Here is an 18,063-nt window from a genome sequence, read left to right as displayed (position 1 = left end):
TACAGCTACTGTGGAATATGGTTCACAGTTTCTTACAAAATTAAACACACTCTTCCAATATATTCTAGCAATCACATTCCTAGATATTTACTCAAATGAGCTACAAACTTATGACCAACAAAAACCTGCACATGAACGTTTATAGCACTTCAAAGCAATTTCTAAAACTTGTAAGCAACTAAGATGTCCTTCAAACAGACTTGAACATCATGTAACAGACAAAAAGAAATGAACTATTAAGCCTCAAAAAGACATGGAGGAAAGTGCAAACTGTTAAGTAACAGTAGGATTCCAACTATATAACAATTCTTTAAATGGCAACTACAGAGTGTTCACTGCTTGTTGAGGGTTTGGGGGAGGGGGAAAGATGAAGAGTCAGAGCCAGGAGGATTTTTAGGGCACTGGAACTATTCTGTATGATCCTGTAATGGTAGATATACGAATGGTAGATATACGAATCTTAATGTAAACTATGTACTTTGTAATAATGTAATAATAATGCACCAATAGTGATTCAAGTATAACAAGTAGTGGTGCCTGGGTGGCTTAGTGGGTTGATCCGCTGCCTTCGGCTCAGGTCATGATCTCAGGGTCCTGGAATCGAGTCCCGCATTGGGCTTTCTGCTCAGCAGGGAGTCTGCTTCCCTCTCTTTCTCTGTCTGCCTCTCTGCCTACTTGTGATCTCTGTCAAATAAATAAATAAAATCTTTTAAAAAAAAGTATAACAAGTATACTACACTAAAGCAAGATGTTAATAAAAGGGGCTTGAAGCGTTCTGGAGGGGAGCAGAGGAGGGAGGAAGAACTCTCCTTGCTGTTGAATTTTTCTGTAAATATAAACTGCTCAAAAAATAAAGTCTATTAATTAAAAAAAATAGTTCTGGGTGATTCATAAAATAAGATACAGTCATCTGGAAAATTCACCATATGGAACATCCATTTTGCAATGGTGTTATATAAATAAGGCAAGTGTATTTACTAAACCCATTAGAATTAATTAAAAAGCCACTCTTAGATTACCTCCCTCAAACTTGAAATTATCATGGCAAACAAAAAAGGTCAAGTTTACAATATGTGATTTTTTTAAGAACAGAAACTCTAGGAGACGTCATTCCTTACCAGTGAGGGGTTTGCTACTCTCACTGGTGGCAGAAAGTGGACCAGTGACTATAGATCAAATAGGAACCACAAAGAAAACAGCAACAAGCAACACTCTAGAAATTTATTATCAAATCAAAACCTATGCACAAAAACAACTAAGCTCAGGAGACTAGCAAAGTAGCAGTGCAAAATGTAAGGAAAAGCACGTTGAAGAAATACAATTTAGAAACGTCTTTTTCTTTGAATTAGGTTCAAAATACTGAGAGACAAACACTGAAACAAAACTCTTAGCCATATACAAACCATCCCAACATGTAATGATCCGCGGGAAACCATCCACGAAATGGTAACTCAAGGCGACTCCCTGTTGCTGTACCAACACATGAATAGACCTGCGTCCATTTCCGTGTGTTTTCATAAAACACGTGGGTTCTTAGAGAATGGACACTGGAACAGTTAGATTCCAAGGTTTTTACTGTTATCAAAATAGTCTGCATTTATGAAGCTATGGGAAAGAAGGGGACATGTGTCATGTCTGAAACTGCTCCTTGAAATGAAACACATCCGAATAATGAAGCCACACCAAAAAGAGAAAGAATCATCCAGAGATTTCACAGAGGCTTAATTTGGAATATATAGCTTTGCAAAGGCAAATATTTTAAATCTCAAGATTTAAAAAAAAAAAAAAAAGATAGTGGAGGGAGGGCAAGAGGAGAGAGAAGGAAGTGCTTGAACAAATCTGCATAGATGCTGAACGGAATTTAAATATGGTTTCAGTTCACTTCCTCCTAAAACTATGCCTGGTTAACTGAGGTAGACTCTGGAAAAAACAAGTGCAAAGATTCAAGTTGCCCAAAGGGCAATATTTAGTCATTTCAGAGGTGTAAAATGAAAGTGCATTTTATGAGCACAAAATCAAGTGGGAGGCTTTTTACAGGAAAAATACCTCTATACTAATTCCCTATTTGTTGGGCTGAACTTCCAAACGTATAAAACCTACACACTGCCGGTGACAAAGCAGTATCCAGGTTATTTATAGATATACATGAAATAAGGCTGATCAAGAAGTGAGAACGGTAAAATAAAAAGAATAAATGACATTACCTTATTAGTTTTCCTTTTTTTTTTTAATTAACAAGTCACTTGGAAATTCAGAAATACCACTGAGTTAAAGAGCTGTCTAGAGCCAAAAAACCTAGTAAACATTTCAAGAATTACTGTTAATTTGCATTTGTTTAAAAATGTACCTATTATCTTAGGGATTTTATTTTTAAAGTACTCATACCATTCCTGCATTAAGAAACAATATTAAGGGGTGCCTGGGTGGCTCAGTGGGTTAAAGCCTCTGCCTTTGGCTCAGGTCATGATCTCAGGGTCCTGGGATCAAGCCCCGCATCGGGCTCTCTGCTTGGCAGGGAGCCTGCTTCCCTTCCTCTCTCTCTCTGCCTGCCTCTCTGCCTCCTTGTGATCTCTGTCTGTAAAAAAATAAATAAATAAAATTAAAAAAAAAAAAAAAAGAAACAATATTAAAAGCAAATGTCCTTTAAGAATTAAATAAATAAAGCCCAATTTGAAAGTATAAATAAGTAAATATAATAATTATAATAGAGTTTTTAGCTTTTGCTGTAAAAATAATTAGTGGAGATGAGAATGTAACATTCAGGGTTCAAATATTTTTATTCCCTAATATGCCCTCCAACTGTAATTCCTATTCTTCTCTATTGTGACAGATTTTTAGATTCACATAAATATTATGTGCATCACAGATTAAGTGATATGTAAAAAAAAAATCATACAATCAAAACAGTTAAGAAACAAAAGACACAAAAAAATGTTTCAAAAAATGTTTCATTCAAGTTAATGTGGCCATTTCTTGGAAAAGGCCAGCAAATATCCTTAACATTTTAGGCCTATCACATAGGATTAAGATGATTTATCACTAAGATAAAAGAAAGAGTGGGGATCTACTATTACACCAAAAGGACTCAATAATCAAGATAATACTGAAGGAGCCGAAGCCCACACAATATGAAATACCTGCCTAAGTATATATATATCCTCCACCCTAGCTGGAGGAGAGAGAAACCTAACTATGCCAACTGGCTACCATTTTACAATTCTCATCATAGATTCAACAGTATAAAGTATAAAGAACTTCCAACGCAGGAGTTCACGTGAACTCAAGCTGTACAAAACCTCAGGATTATCAGTAATTTCGTGTTCAACAGAGTCAGGCTACATATAGCCAAGTGCAAGAGTGACATTTACATTGTACATTGGTGCTGCAGACACACACCTTTACCTGAAGAACCTGTATGTTTGTTGATAGCAGATTCACCAGATATATGTATGCTCACTTTTTGAGTAATTAGTGGTTTCACCCTATACTCTGACAGTCAAATATCACATCAGAAAAACTGCAGTCTCAGGAGCTCAACTGAAGCCCCTAATTATGCAGCTAGACCTCAACACATTTCCTCTTCCAAGCTGTCTTGCTTTTTCTGGAGACAGAGGTCCAAGCCCAAAGTGTGATTTGATCATACTAGAATGTCTACAGCACTACTAACTGGAAGATGAAAGTCTGTGATGCCATCATCTAGTTTCCTGCCTGGATTTCTAGAAGGTTTCAGCCTACATTTAAAAGCCATTTGTCTAGTACATTTCATCAACACTAAGTACCTTTAAAAAAATAGAGTGATAACAAGAGCAAAATGTCTACTATAATTACACGTGTACACATTTACAATTAATGTGAAGTTTGGGAAATGGTTTGTGAAAATCGCCAGATCTGTAATAATTCCATTGTTCAAAGAAACTTATTTTAAAACAGATTTAAAGGAGAAAGAGAGAAAAACCTATATATATTATCTTTCAAAGCACACACAGATTACCGTGCCTCTCCTTTTAAAATCTGAATTCATTTCATTAGTTGGAGACAGAAGCCACACAGTGTAAGTATAAAAAGTGCCCAGTCAGAATTGCCCAGCCTAGTTCAACTCTGTAAGCCACAGAGCTCCCACCCAAGGGTCTCGTACACCGTAAGCAACCAATGCAAGCCTGCTAAATGAAGGAACTATCTGATCAGATATTTGCAAGACAGAATTGTATAAAACTCGGTCCTAACCTCACTGTGCTGCAGAGCCCAAAACACTCATGGTTTCAGATGAAGTAAAGGAACTGAATCTTTCTAATCTGATAATGCAACATAGAAAAAAAACCAAAGAAGACGACAACAATTTTCTCATTCTGGGTAAGGCAACACACTGTCTTGCGATAAAGACAGCATACGACAGTGTACAGTAAAGCCTGGACAGAACACCTGAGCAATCTCCTCAGGATCCTTTAAGGGGGTTAAGAAACACAAAGCATTCGCTACCCACTGACAGAGCAAAATGAGAAACAACAGAAATCAAAAAATTTTAAAAGTGCACCTGGTTTACCAACATACCAAAGATAAGCTTCTAGGAAGCTTGAGTGTCCAAATACTACTTAACTGATAATTTTTTAAAAATCACAATTACCATATTATTATCCATGAAGAATTTTAAAAGAAGAAATACATGCCAACACAAATAACACAACACCTAGAAAAAGAGTCTAACAAGTTTTAGCGATCAAAACACACATGTTTTAATAGCTGCCCTTAGGACTTCAGGGAAAAAAATATGTTACTGGATGGTAACAGTCTGCAAGATTATCTTAGTGTGATCATTTATTTCTTTATTTAAAAAGTTAATGAATAAAAGGAAACTTACTTCAATTTTTTAAATGAATTCATTCAATTAAAATAAAATCATGATGTCCTATGATTTTAACTCTTATAAACTATGCCCCAGAGGGAAGGAGGGGTGATTTATTGCATTATATAAAATACTGGAGTTTAGAATCAGACTTCAGTTATCTGAAAATTATACAACTCCTAATAGGGGAAACAAATGTCTTAAAGCAAGATACTAAGAGCTTTTTTGTTAAGTGTCTAAAAAGTTCTATTATTTTTAGTTTTAAACCAGTGGGTGCTCTCCAAAACTGAGAATTCAAGATAGCATCAAACACAAATTTTAAAAAGCATCACTATTAAAGCAAAGATTGCCCAATCCAAATGGGATAAATGTAACTTCAAAAAAACAAGCATGAGAATGCTCTACTTGTGATTAGATACAAGCCATCTACTTTTTCTGGCCTCTTTTTATTGTCTAATTCCTGTTGAACTCAATGTGCATGTCAGACTTCCATCCTAATCTTACTGTAGTGTACAAGTTCTCAACCTAGACAAGGAATAATTTTAAAATTTTAAAATGAAATCACTCATTATGTATAATGCTATTTTGTTAAACCAGCTGTCCGGAAAACTATAAAGATTTTGTTTGTTTTGCATCAGCCACAAGAGAGTGGACTTCCTTAGAATACCAAAGTATTTATTTAGAATATGAAAGTCAAGTTCAGCAAAAATCAAACATTGTTAGAGCTGAGGAAAATAAAAGGCTTATCTATTTGAACATACTGAACGAAAAGTGAAAACAAATCTAGAATTCAAGAATGAAGAAGTGCTTCTTATGCAATCATAATATTCTCCCCACCCTTCCAAATAAGTGCCAGCAAAAAATACTAAAGACCAGAGAAACAACCTGACAAAACACTTCAAAGACCACAAGCCATGAGGACATCATGAAGCTGAATAAAGGATTAGATAGTTAATAGAAGAAATGGTGGGAGAACAGAAGGTAAAAATTCAACTGTATGATAGACTGTGACAGTAAGAGTTGAATTCTAAAGGTTTAACAAATTATTTAATTCAAAACCATCATTTTTAACAATAATGAATTTGACACAAACCCAGTTCTAATGTTAAAAATCAACATACATGGGTCCCTCACGCTCAGAGTGAAGAATAGAAAAAAAACAAAACAACAAAACCAACAAATGCAACTGAGAAAGAGAGGTCCTTCTAACTCTTTTGTAAACAAGCTTCTATGTGAGCACACTGATCGCTCCTTGGCCTCCTGACACACTGCTTTTTTTTTTTTTTGCACGTGCAATTTTTTTTTTTTTTTTTGCACGTGCAATATTAATGCGTGAAAATGTGGCATTACCAGCACACAGCCAGGTGAGGGAGACTATCAGGCTCCCTGTGTAAGCTTTTCTTCTTTCCCAACTATATATATATTCTTTGTGGTTCTAAGTTTTTTGCCTTTAAGGGAAGCACCTCTCCAATGAAAAGTTCTAAACCTGTTTTTAAAAAAAAACTGCAGGGAATTTCTTCACATTTTATAAATAAAAATACCAGAAATGAAAGAACTGACAGAAATTCAAGCAGATCCAAATTCAACCATCCATTTTTCATACTTCTCCAAGTCTGCAGCAGAGACAGACTTGGCAATTTTCTTAAGAGCCAATTCAAAGTCTCCTTTGGTAACAGGCATCTGAAGCTCCTCTTTAGAAAGTGCACGGATCTCTTCTGGACCTAAGCCATTGATTCGCCGTCTCATTGCCATTAAAGAGGCATCCCTAAAAACATACAAAATCCGTGAATCCACACTGATGCAAATGTTTTAAACACTGTCAATTGTAACAAAGTTAAGAGAAAACATTCGAAAAATCATTTTATGTGTTTTTATGGTGCTGCGCAGAATTTCCCATTTTAGAGATATCCTGAGGGCTCAGAAAAGGTTAAAACAGGATGCAAATGACTTAAACATAAAATGTACTATCAATGAATCCTAAAAGTCGAGTTTGGACTCCAATAGTACTGAATTTTCTTTTCCCCGCTTGCTCTTCAAAGGCAGCCAAGAAAGTTAGGAAACAGAAGTAGAGTTGTGAAATACGGAATTACACACTTGAAAACGAACACATGGCTAATATTAAGATAATTCAAATCTTATAACAGTTTGTCTACGACCTAATTAGAGGAGGTAAAGCCAGGAAACTCCTTCTCTGGAACATGAATGTATCTGCACCGGGTAGATGTGGAGGCCCCCATATGGGGCTCTGGTGGACAACTAAAGGGATTAAACCGGGGTGCCTGGGTGGCTCAGTGGGTTAAGGCCTCTGCCTTCGGCTCAGGTCATGATCCCAGGGTCCTGGGATCGAGCCCCGCATCGGGCTCTCTACTCAGTGGGGAGCCTGCTTCCTCCTCTCTCTGCCTGCCTCTCTGCTTACTTGTGGTCTCTGTCAAATAAATAAATAAAATCTTTAAAAATAATAATTAATTAATTAATTAATTAATTAAGGGATTAAACCAGGCTTCTCCAGATCCTATTTTCAGCTCCATTCCAATCAGCTGTACATAATTATGAAGGTCTGGAAGAACTGGACAATTAATGCTCACAAAAAAGCTATTAGGAAGCCAACCAAACCAAAACTTCAAATTTTATATGTATTTTACACAGTGGAACTATTGGGAGCTTGTGTGCCACTAAACTTACATGTATGTAAGAAAAATACTAGTACAAAAAGTAAGAAACAACAGATACTACAGTTTTAAAGAAAGGCTATTGCTGTCAATTGAAGTATAGTTAAGATGGGAAAAAAGAAAATCCTTATTGAGTGAGGTGAATTGTCTACAAAATATGATGTCACTACATTGAAAGGGAAATATAGAATATATTTTATACACATAAAATATGTATTTCCCAGCTTCAACTGATACAACTTTGCTTGCTCATCTGCATGTGGTAAAATAATAACAACCAAAACTAATATTATTTTATGTTGATACAACTAGGCTCCAATTTAGGGCTAAATTGAACTTAGCTTGTCAAAGTCATTGTTAGCAAATTCAGTATAATTTCTCAAAAACCAAAGGACAGATCAAAGAAAGACAAAATTTATCTTTGGTTTCACTCACATGTGGAATATAAAAAACAATGCAGAGGATCACAGGGGAAGGGAGGGAAAACTGAATGGTAAGTAATAGGAAGACAACCCAGGAGAGACTCTTAACTCTAGGAAACAAACTGAGGGTGCTGAAGGGGAGGCGGTGGGAGGATGGGTAAATTGGTGATAGGCATTAAGGAGGGCACATGATGTGATGAGCACTGGGTGTTATACGCAACTGATGAATTATTAAACTCTGTATCTGAACTAAAGATGTTTATCTTTAGTTAGTATTATATGTTGGCTAATTGAATTTAAATTAAAAAAAAATCAGAGGAACATAAAAGGTGACCATATTGCTATACAATCATTCATCTAACAGTGACCCATGAAGTTATGTAGAAAAGAAACAAGACAAATGAGAAATCATTTCAAGGAAATGGGTCGCTGCTTTCATGTCAAGAGCTAGGAACAATACTAACTTTAAGATCAATCCTCCTGCCAAATCTATACCTAATATCTAAGGTCACAGATCATTAAAAAAAAAATACCTGCAAACATTAGTTATATCAGCACCAGAATAGCCCTCAATCTTCTCTGCTATATCTTCCAATTCAATGTCAGGATCCAGTTCAACCTCACGAAGATTGATCTTCAGCAGCTCAGTTCTTCCTTTTGCTGTAGAAGATTTTTTTGTTACTGTTGGAGGTTTTACTTTACAAATCATCTTGATGAGAAATCACGTATTAACATTCAGTAAAAGAAAGAGGAGTCAGTAACTTGAGTCCACCTAATATTTCCAACTCACGGCATGATTCAGAATTACTGAATTTCCTAAGTGCCTTGGCTGCAATAACTAGAAATTGAAACAAAACTCAAAGAGTGTTCCTTATAGATTGTGAAGATACTTGCTGTGAAAACAAAGGGTCTGTAGTCCTTTATGAAAAATAAAATCATTAATATTTAAGTATCAAATGTACTTTTAGTAAAAAGCAACACTTAGTCTAGTTTTATAAAATTAGATTGCATGGAGTGTAACTCCTATGAATGATTTTGCTCACCTTTAAAAGTGATATAGAAAAAAGATTTCCTAGGATACAGGAAATCAGCACTTGGCACAAAACACATATTAATGTGTTTTTTTTTTTACTTGGAGAGCCAGCCCACAGACATTTGCTGTTCCAATACGACTGAAATGTGTATTGTACTGTGTAAGCTCAAATGAATTACAGAATTATTTAAAATAACCAATCATGCTTGCTGTCTTACTATCAGTGTTAATGTCATATTTCTATTTAATACAGCATACTAAGATAATACAAACTTAGGTTGCATCTGGCTTTCTATTATTTTCTGATATGTAAAATGAAATGTAATTTTCCCCAACTTATTTTGAAAAATCTTAAATCTACAGGTTAAAAAAAAAATCAGTCAACAACCATTTACCTTCCATCTAGACTCATCATTTGTCAATATTTTGCCATTATCACTCCCTTCACCTCTCCTCTCTCCTCCTCTTTTTTTGAATTTAGAGCTAACTATAGGCACTGCAACACTTCACCTTAAATTCTTCAGCATGTACCTTCTAAGAACAAAGATATCCATACAATTATTACACTTACCAGCAAATTCAACCCTGGTACATTAGAATCATCTAATACACAATCCAGATTAACATGTCCCCATTTTCCCCAGGAAACTTTCTTAAAATCCATACACATTGCATTTAGTTATCATATCTCTTTAGTATTCTTTAATCTAAAACAGTTCCCCAAAGTTTGTTTTATCTTTTCTGACACTGACAATTCCCCAAATGATCATACAGAGTTCAAAGCATTCTAGTAAAGATCCCAACAGGTCTGTTTGTGGATCTGAACAGGCAGATATTAAAATGTTTATGGAAATGGAAAGACTCAAGGACAACCAAGACACACTGGAAAAACAACAATAAGGTGGGAGGAACTGCCCTATCAGGATTTAAGACTTATTACAAAGTAATAAGATTCAAATCAATGTAATACTCTTGCAGAGATAAACAAATAGATGGATGATACAGGACAGGGAGCCCAGAAACAGATCAAAGCATATACTATGGCACCTATTTAAGACATGTGGTTCAAGCAGTAGGAGAAAATGCCAGAACAACTACTGTCTACTGGGTAAAAAAATGAGATTGCATCCTGCCTCATACCATACATAAAAATCGGTGCCAGGGGCGCCTGGGTGGGTCAGTCGTTAAGCGTCTGCCTTTGGCTCAGGTTGTGATCCCAGCATCCTGGGATCAAGGCCCACATCGGTCTCCCTGCTCAGTGGGAAGCCTGTTTCTCCCTCTTCCACTCCCCTGCTTGTGCTCCCTCTCTCTCTCTCTGTCAAATAAATAAATCAAAAATCTTTAAAAAAAAAAATCGGTGCCAGATATATTACTACTCTAAATATAAGATGCAAAATTACAAACATTTTAGAAGATAAAACAAGAAATACATTAATGAATTCAGAGTGAATATTCTTAAGATATATAGATAGATAAATAAATATCTATATATATATATTCAAGAAGGTGCCCACAAAGGAAAAGACTGACAAACCTACCACATTAAAATTAGGAACCCCAATTCACCAAGACTGTAAACAGAGTGAAACACAAAAGCTGGAGTTTGAGAAGATATTTACCACATATATTGCAAAGTACTTATATCCAGAATATTTAAAGAACTCCTACAAATATAAAGGTCAGACCACCTAACAGAAAAATGGGCAAAAGATACGAACAGATATTTGTTATGTATCTTTTCCTTTATTAGCCATTTGATTTTGTTACAATCCAAATGGCTACCATAGGAAAAGATATTCAAATTATTTAATAAAGAAGGAAATAATTAAACCACAATGAGATAGCACTGCACACCAAGAGACTGGTATATGAATTAAAAAGTCTTAAGGTTTTGGAAAAATGTGAAGCAATGGGAACTCTCCTATCTTGCTGGCTGGAGTACAGTGTGTAACAACCACTTCAGAACAACCACTTGGGAAGACAGACTGGATTTATCTCTTATTGTTCCAGCTATGCAACATGACCAGCAACTCACTGCATGGATGGAATGCTCCATCTCCCTAAAGAAACTCAGGCATTTTTACCATTATACGAGTATAAAAATATTCATAGCAGTACTATTCATAATTGCCTAGAATTGAAACAATTAAACTGCCCACCAAATAATATGATGGGTAACTGTGGTATAATGACATAATGGATGTTACAGGCTGAACTGTGTCTCCTCCAACTCCCCGAAGTTTTATGTTAAGTTCTAACTTCCAATACTTCAGAATGTAACTGTATTTGAAGACAGTGCCTTTAAGAGGTGATTAAAGTAAAATGAGGTCATATGGGTGGGCCCGACACACGCACATTAGACGACTACATAAAGACACTGGGAGAAAATGGCTTTCTATAAGTCAAGGAAAGAGGCCCCAGAATGAAACAACACCTTGCTCGATCTTGGACTTCTAGACTGAGAAAATAAATTTCTGTTGTTTAAGCCACCCAGTCTGTGGTACTCTGTAATGGCAGCCCTAGCTGACCAATACAATGGAATGCTATATAGCAACAAAAATGAACAGCACCTAGATTTCATAATATGGAAGAATTTTAAAAATGTACTTGAACAAAAAAAGTGAAATATGAATAAATACAATTAGTGTGATTCAATTTAAGTTTTAAAAAAGATAAAACTTTGTTTGGGGATACATATTAGGTGAGAAAATTATAAGATAAAAATAAATTATTTCCAAAAAAGGATTAACAGTAATTACCACCAGGGGGCAGGAAGGGAGTTATGCTAGGGAAGAATATATTGGGAGCTTCTGAGGTCAGATAATGCTCTATTTCTGGTCCTAGAAAGTTGTTTGCCAATTACTGGATAGACTGAACTAAATTTTAATACATGGTTTCTATAACAAGTTATAGTTCTCACTCACACACGCAAAGTAAGACAAAGCAAAGCAATGCAAAGAGAAGCCACAGTGGGAAGAGAAGCAAACAGGCATTATTTGAGATTGCCAGAAAAAAAAGAAAGAGTATGAGTCGGAAATCTTTACCTCTAGAATTCCTTAATCTTGGGAGCTCCTTATCCTTGATCATCCCCAGCCAACAGGCCCACCTTAGAGTTCACCATGGTCTAGAGACATAGAAGTCCTGCACTCAGATGGTCAGCAAGAGGGGTGTGGGAAAAATAAGGGGAGGACAGGAAGCCCCTAGGTCTGCTGCTACAAAAGTGGCTGTGCTCCTGATGCCTCAGTAAGAACTCCGAATGTAACGCAAGTGCAATTTCATAGTGCTCCACACATAGAAGGTGAATGTTAGCAAACAAATATCACTTTGCTCTTAGTCCTAATGTTAAGAGTATCACCGTATTTGTAAATCAAAGTGTTTTACTGCAGCCTGCCTTAAGAACTCAAACACCAAGTTCAATATAATGTATTATCCCACAGAAACAAAGTTCCAGTCAGTCACCTTAAATGAACTTTGGAGCATAAGCCTGCTCAAAGTGAGGGCCTAGTGCTACTGAAGTCAAGTAGGAAGCATCCTGTTCCCTAGTCACTATAATTTGGGGGAAAATAACCTGTAATTCTGGTTGTATCAGTGGTTTGTTAGAAGATTCCAAGGAGGATTTATCAGCTCTATAAAACTGAATGATATTGTAGAAGGCCTTAACAAGAAATTAATATGTCAATAAAGAACTGCAAATGCCACATAACCAAGTCAGTACACATTCTAAGTTTAAATAAACATCGTTAAAAGGATCATATACTTCTTATACTAACAATTCTTCTTAAGCACTCTTGGCAGTCCAGCAAAGATGATAGCGGGTATGTGCTCTGGGGCCAGACTGTCTGGGCTCACAGCCCTGTTCTGCCTCACTGGTGGGATACTTAACGCCTCAGTGCCTCAGTTTCCTCACATGTCAGATAAAGATATGAAGAGAATCTAATGCATAAGACTGTTGCGTGGGTTAAATAAGTTAATACATGTAAGGACTGGCCCACAGCACTCAAAAAGTGTTCACTGCGGTGCCTCCCCACCCCACGCCAGCACCACCAGTGGTTAGCCAACAAACAAGATTAAAGGGAGACACAGAAAACCCAGATCCCTTTTATTAAGGACCATGTGAGACACTGCTGGGAGACACAAGGGAGACAGGCCAGGCCAAAGAAGCCTTCACAGAATTAGCATGCTTTAATGTCAACTTTGAAATATCAATAAACTTTTCCTAAATTTTTATTTATTTAAGTAGTCTCTATACCCAATGCGGGGCTCAAACTCACAACCCCAAGATCAAGAGTCATATCCTCTTCTCACTGAGCCAGCCAGGCACCCCACTGCATTTTTTGTTCTTTTTCTTCTCTTTAAGTAAGCTCCATGGCCCAAGATGGGGCTCAAACACACACCCCAAGATCAAGAGCCGCATGTTCTACTGACTAAGCCGGGCAGGGGCCCCAGTAAAGTTTAAATAGAGGCAAAGAGAGAGAACAATCTGGGAAACGGAGTACCATAAATAAGGACATGGAAGTAAGAAGCAGCATGCATGTACCAGAGTGGTTGGGGGGAGTAAGGAGAAAAGTATGAAGGAGGACTGAGAAAGGCAAATAGACACAATTACGAAGGATAAGGTGTGGACCTACAACTTAAACAAAGAAAAGGAAAAAAAAAAAAAAAGCACTCTGACCCTGATGTGATAGGAAATGAGTCTAAGAGACTCTATGACACCTCAGTGACTTAGGGAGGTTATTCTAAAAGCAAAATATAATTAAATGAAAGGGGCTAAAAAAGGACTACATTAAGCTGACCAGGTGCCTGCTGCTGTAATTTAGATGCATAAAGGAAGAAGAGACTTAGTGTAAGGCCAGGCTCTAGCTGCGCCTGTTATTTTGCCTTTTGTTAACTAGGGCAGATTGTATTTACCAGGACGGCTGCAACAGTCTCTCTCATCCCACGCGTGCTTCTACAATGTGGTCTCACCACTCTCCCACCCAGAGGTGGTCTCTCTTGAAAACGGTGGGGCTGTAAATGTTGCAACCCAGGGTACAGCAGAAGTGACACTACACAGCCTCTAAGGCTAGGTTATAAAAAGGAATGCCCCTACCACCTATTCCTGTGGAACATCTGGCGCCCTGAGCTACTACGTATGTATGAACTCTGACTATCTGGAAACCCACCACGCCTGGAGCAGCCAAGTCCGTATGGAATGGCCACAAGGAAGAAAGTGCTCCAGAAAGACGAGCTCTGGCTGAGGCGTCAGGGGTGCCTTTAGTTTTATCTATTCTCATTTTTATACTTCCTTCCTTTTCCAACTAAAAATTTATTTTCATGGGTTGCTTTGGTTCACAAAATGCCCTTCAAACTTTTTTTTTTTACTTTCATATAATCTTTCTTTCCGTTAATTTTATCCTAGATTTCTAAATCATTCCTTCAGGCCTCTCATTTTTCCAAAGGTTATTGTTTTATCTATTCCAGACCCTTCTGTCTTACCAGATGCTCCAGCCACAAGAGCTATCTGTCTGTTCATTTTCAAGTAACCACACCTTTGTTTCTGTTTTTCTCTGAAAATTAGTGAAAATCTAACTTCAAAGCACTTTGGTCAGAATTTATTATTCCTCATTCTCCACTCCAAAATACCATGGACTGGGGGTGGGGGGTGTTAAACAGGTGATGGGGATTAAGGAGTGTGTACTTGTGATGAGCACTGGGTGTTTTATGTAAGTGTTGAATCACTATATTGTACACCTGAAAGTAGTATTACACTGCACTGGAATTTATACTGTACTAGAATAAACTGGAATTTTAAATTAAAAAACTTGAAAAGAAAAAATACCATGGAGAACACTAAGATCACATGACACTGTTTTCCCTACAGTTAGGTTAAGTGTATGCCTACCTTCCAACTAACTGCACCCGCAGTTCTCTAAGGACAAGGCTTGTACATCGCTTATATTCCCACAGTGCCTAATAAGTGCCTAACAGCAAAGAGTTAGATAAACACCTATTGAACTAATACAGATGAAAGAAAAAGCTAGACTGAGTGGAGTTCTAATTATGATTACCTGTTTGGATACACATTAGGAGAAAGCAATTTCTCAAGTTCCATGGTCACAAGGTACACACCTTCAGACTAATAATGAGCAAAGAAAAACACCCAAAAGTGATTACCTATAATGGACATAACGTTTTCATAAGGGTAAACAAGTTTAGAAGAAATCAGTCAGCCAAATCTATTTTCTTCTCCAATATTTCAAAGAAAGCTAAATTCCTACCTTTGTATCACAAAGCATGTCTTTCCCCCAATACCTAAGCTCTCCTCAGCAGTTTATAAAATTGCTATCATCGACTATTTTTCCAGTTACTTTTTTTTTCTCCCTGTTATGGTGAATTAAAGTTCACAGTACCAAAGTTTAAATGATGTCAGTTCAAGTAGTAAAACTTTTATTTTCCTCCATTAGTATTAATTTTTATAATCATTGTACACAGTAGTAAAATTAAAACCAATTTCATAGAAATATACCAGATAGAATACAGATATTTGGTTTAGAAAATAAGGAAGAAAAAAAGGAGGGAAAAAAAGAGAAAGAAAAGAAACATTAAATCAGAAGTGGTAACAAACCACTCAAATTTCAAACTTTCATGTGGCTAATATGAGAGCAAGCCAGGCAATAAGGAGCTGCTTCTGGGGGTTAGAATATTCCAGGATAGCTTAAAGCTTCTAAACTGAATCACTTTCATTACTGTTTTAAATAAGTTTATTATTATTGTAAGGTCAACCAAAATTTCAGCACTGTTTTAAGAAAACATTTTTCAAGTAATGAGATTATTAGAATTAATGGAAAGACAATACAAGAAGACCTATGAGCTAGAAATCTACCAATTAATTTTATCACACAGACTTGAGATTTAGTCATGAAAGTGACTAAGGAATATGTTTTAAAAATTAAGTTTTGGGGTCTTCGGGGGGCTCAGTTGGTTGAGCATCTGCCTTCGGCTCAGGTCATGATCTCATGACCCTGGGTTCGAGACCCGCATCGGGTTCCCTGCTCAATGGGGAGCCTGCTCCCTCTCCCTCTGCTGCTCCCCCTGCTTGTGCTCTGTCAAATAAAGAAACATCTTTAAAAAGAGAAAAAAAGTCGCAGGTGAGGCTTCCATTTCTGGCCATCACAATAAAACTGTCTTTCTATGGTAAACACATAAAACAAAAGAGGCAACTGTTTTCATGCATTAGCCAACAGACAGCAAATAACTGTAAAGTAGCTTTTTCTTAAGTTCTACCAATAATATGAGTGCCTGGGTGGCTCAGTAGGTTAAAGCCTCTGCCTTCAGCTCAGGTCATGATCCCAGGGTCCTGGGATCGAGCCCCGCATCGGGCTCTCTGCTCAGCGGGGAGCCTGCTTCCTCCTCTCTCTCTCTGCCTGCCTCTCTGCCTACTTGTGATCTCTGTCTGCCAAATAAATAAATAAAATCTTTAAAAAAATAATAATAATAACATGAGTGCCTGCCAGAACAAAATTCAATACCCTTCAAAGGAAAACAACATAATCCAGACTGCCTACTATGTGGAGCATATAATAAAAACTACTGGACACATGAAGAAACAGAAAAATGTGACCCATAATTAAGAAAAAAGCAGCCAATATAAATTGATGTTCCAGATTTAAGAATCAGCTGAAATAAACTATAAAGTCATATATCAATTATCTATTTCTGAACAAGATATTACACTAAAACTTATTGGCTTAACATAATAATTTATTATCTTCATAGTTAATTGTGTGTATCAGGAATTTGGGAGAAGCTTAGCTAGAATGCTCTCACTTAGGGTCTATGATGGCTAATTTTATATAAACTTGGCTGGGCCACAGTACCCATACATTTGGTCAAACATTATTCTAGATGTTTCTATAAGGATATTTTTGTATGAGATTAATATTTAAATCCATAGACTCAGTAAAGCAGACAGCTCTCCATAATGTGGGAGGCCTCATCTGATCAGCTGAAGGCCAAAGCAGAAGGAAAGCCAGATCTGCCCAGAATGAGAGGGAATTCTGCCCAAAGAGGGCCCTTGGACTTGCATTGTGACATCAATGCCTCCCTGGGTCTCCAGCCTGCCAGCCTACCCTGCAGATTTTAGACCTGCCAGTCTCTGTAATTCTATGAGCTAATCCATTAAAATAAACCTGTCTCTATATACATGCTCTACGAGTTCTGTTTCTCTGAAAAACCTGACTAATGCAGGGTCTGTCATGAAATTTTAGTCAATGTACAGGCCAGGCCTATAGTCCTCCAAAAGTATATAACTCAAGTTAACAGGTAAGCTGGTTCCATTGGCTGCTAGTGGGAGACTTTCATTTCTTCCCATCTGGGCTTCTCCATAGGCTATTTGTCCTCATGGTATGGCAGCTGGCTTCCTCAAAAGCATGTAATCTGAGAGAGGGAGAGCCAGGCAGGAACTATCCTTTTTATGATTTAGCGTCGGAAGTCACTTATAGCATCATTCTCCCATATTCTATTCCTTAGAAACAAATCACTAAGTCCAGTACATTGTCAGGGGGAGGGGAACTAAGCTCCAACTTTTGATGGGAAAAATCTCCAAGAATTACAGGAAAACATAGACAAAACGGATAAAGAGCTGGGGAATCCCAGCAAAGCAACGGAAACTGTATTAAATAGCCAAATGGAAATGCTAGATTTGCAAAATATGTTTGAAATGAAAAATACACTGGTTGAGATTAAAAGTAGATTAAGAAATAGCAGAAGAAAGTGTCAATGAACATGAAGATAAATGAACAGAAATTATCCAACCTGAAGAATTAGAAAAAAGACTGAAAAAAATGTAATAGAGTCCAGTGACCTGTGCAACAATATCAAAGTCCAACATACATGCAGGATAAATAAAAAAGGAAAATTGGGGCGCCTGGGTGGCTCAGTGGGTTAAGCCTCTGCCTTCGGCTCTGGTCATGATCCCAGGGTCCTGGGATCGAGCCCCACATCGGGCTCTCTGCTCAGCAGGGAGCCTGCTTCCTCCTCTCTCTCTGCCTGCCCCTCTGCCTGCTTGTGATCTCTCTGTTAAATAAATAAATAAAATCTTTAAATTAAAAAAAAAAAAGG

At 37.1% G+C, this 18,063-nt stretch overlaps 1 protein-coding gene across 3 annotated transcripts in view; it reads right to left on the bottom strand.

Annotated features, from left to right (window-relative positions):
- Positions 1-4,797: 4,797 nt before the first annotated feature.
- KATNAL1 (katanin catalytic subunit A1 like 1) overlaps positions 4,798-18,063 on the bottom strand; it is a 78,915-nt gene continuing 65,649 nt past the window's right edge. For all 3 annotated transcript variants that reach the window (XM_080799116.1, XM_080799118.1, XM_080799117.1), the window contains exons 10-11: positions 8,465-8,591; positions 4,798-6,605 (exon numbers count right to left, since the gene is read on the bottom strand). In XM_080799116.1, coding sequence (XP_080655242.1) covers positions 6,407-6,605; positions 8,465-8,591 — 326 coding nt within the window. In that variant the 3' untranslated portion in view covers positions 4,798-6,406. The remainder of the gene's footprint in view (positions 6,606-8,464; positions 8,592-18,063) is intronic.

This window comes from Martes martes (assembly GCF_963455335.1).
Source record: "Martes martes genome assembly, chromosome: 3".
Taxonomy (NCBI): domain Eukaryota; kingdom Metazoa; phylum Chordata; class Mammalia; order Carnivora; family Mustelidae; genus Martes; species Martes martes.
This window is presented reverse-complemented; position numbering and strand designations above follow the sequence as displayed.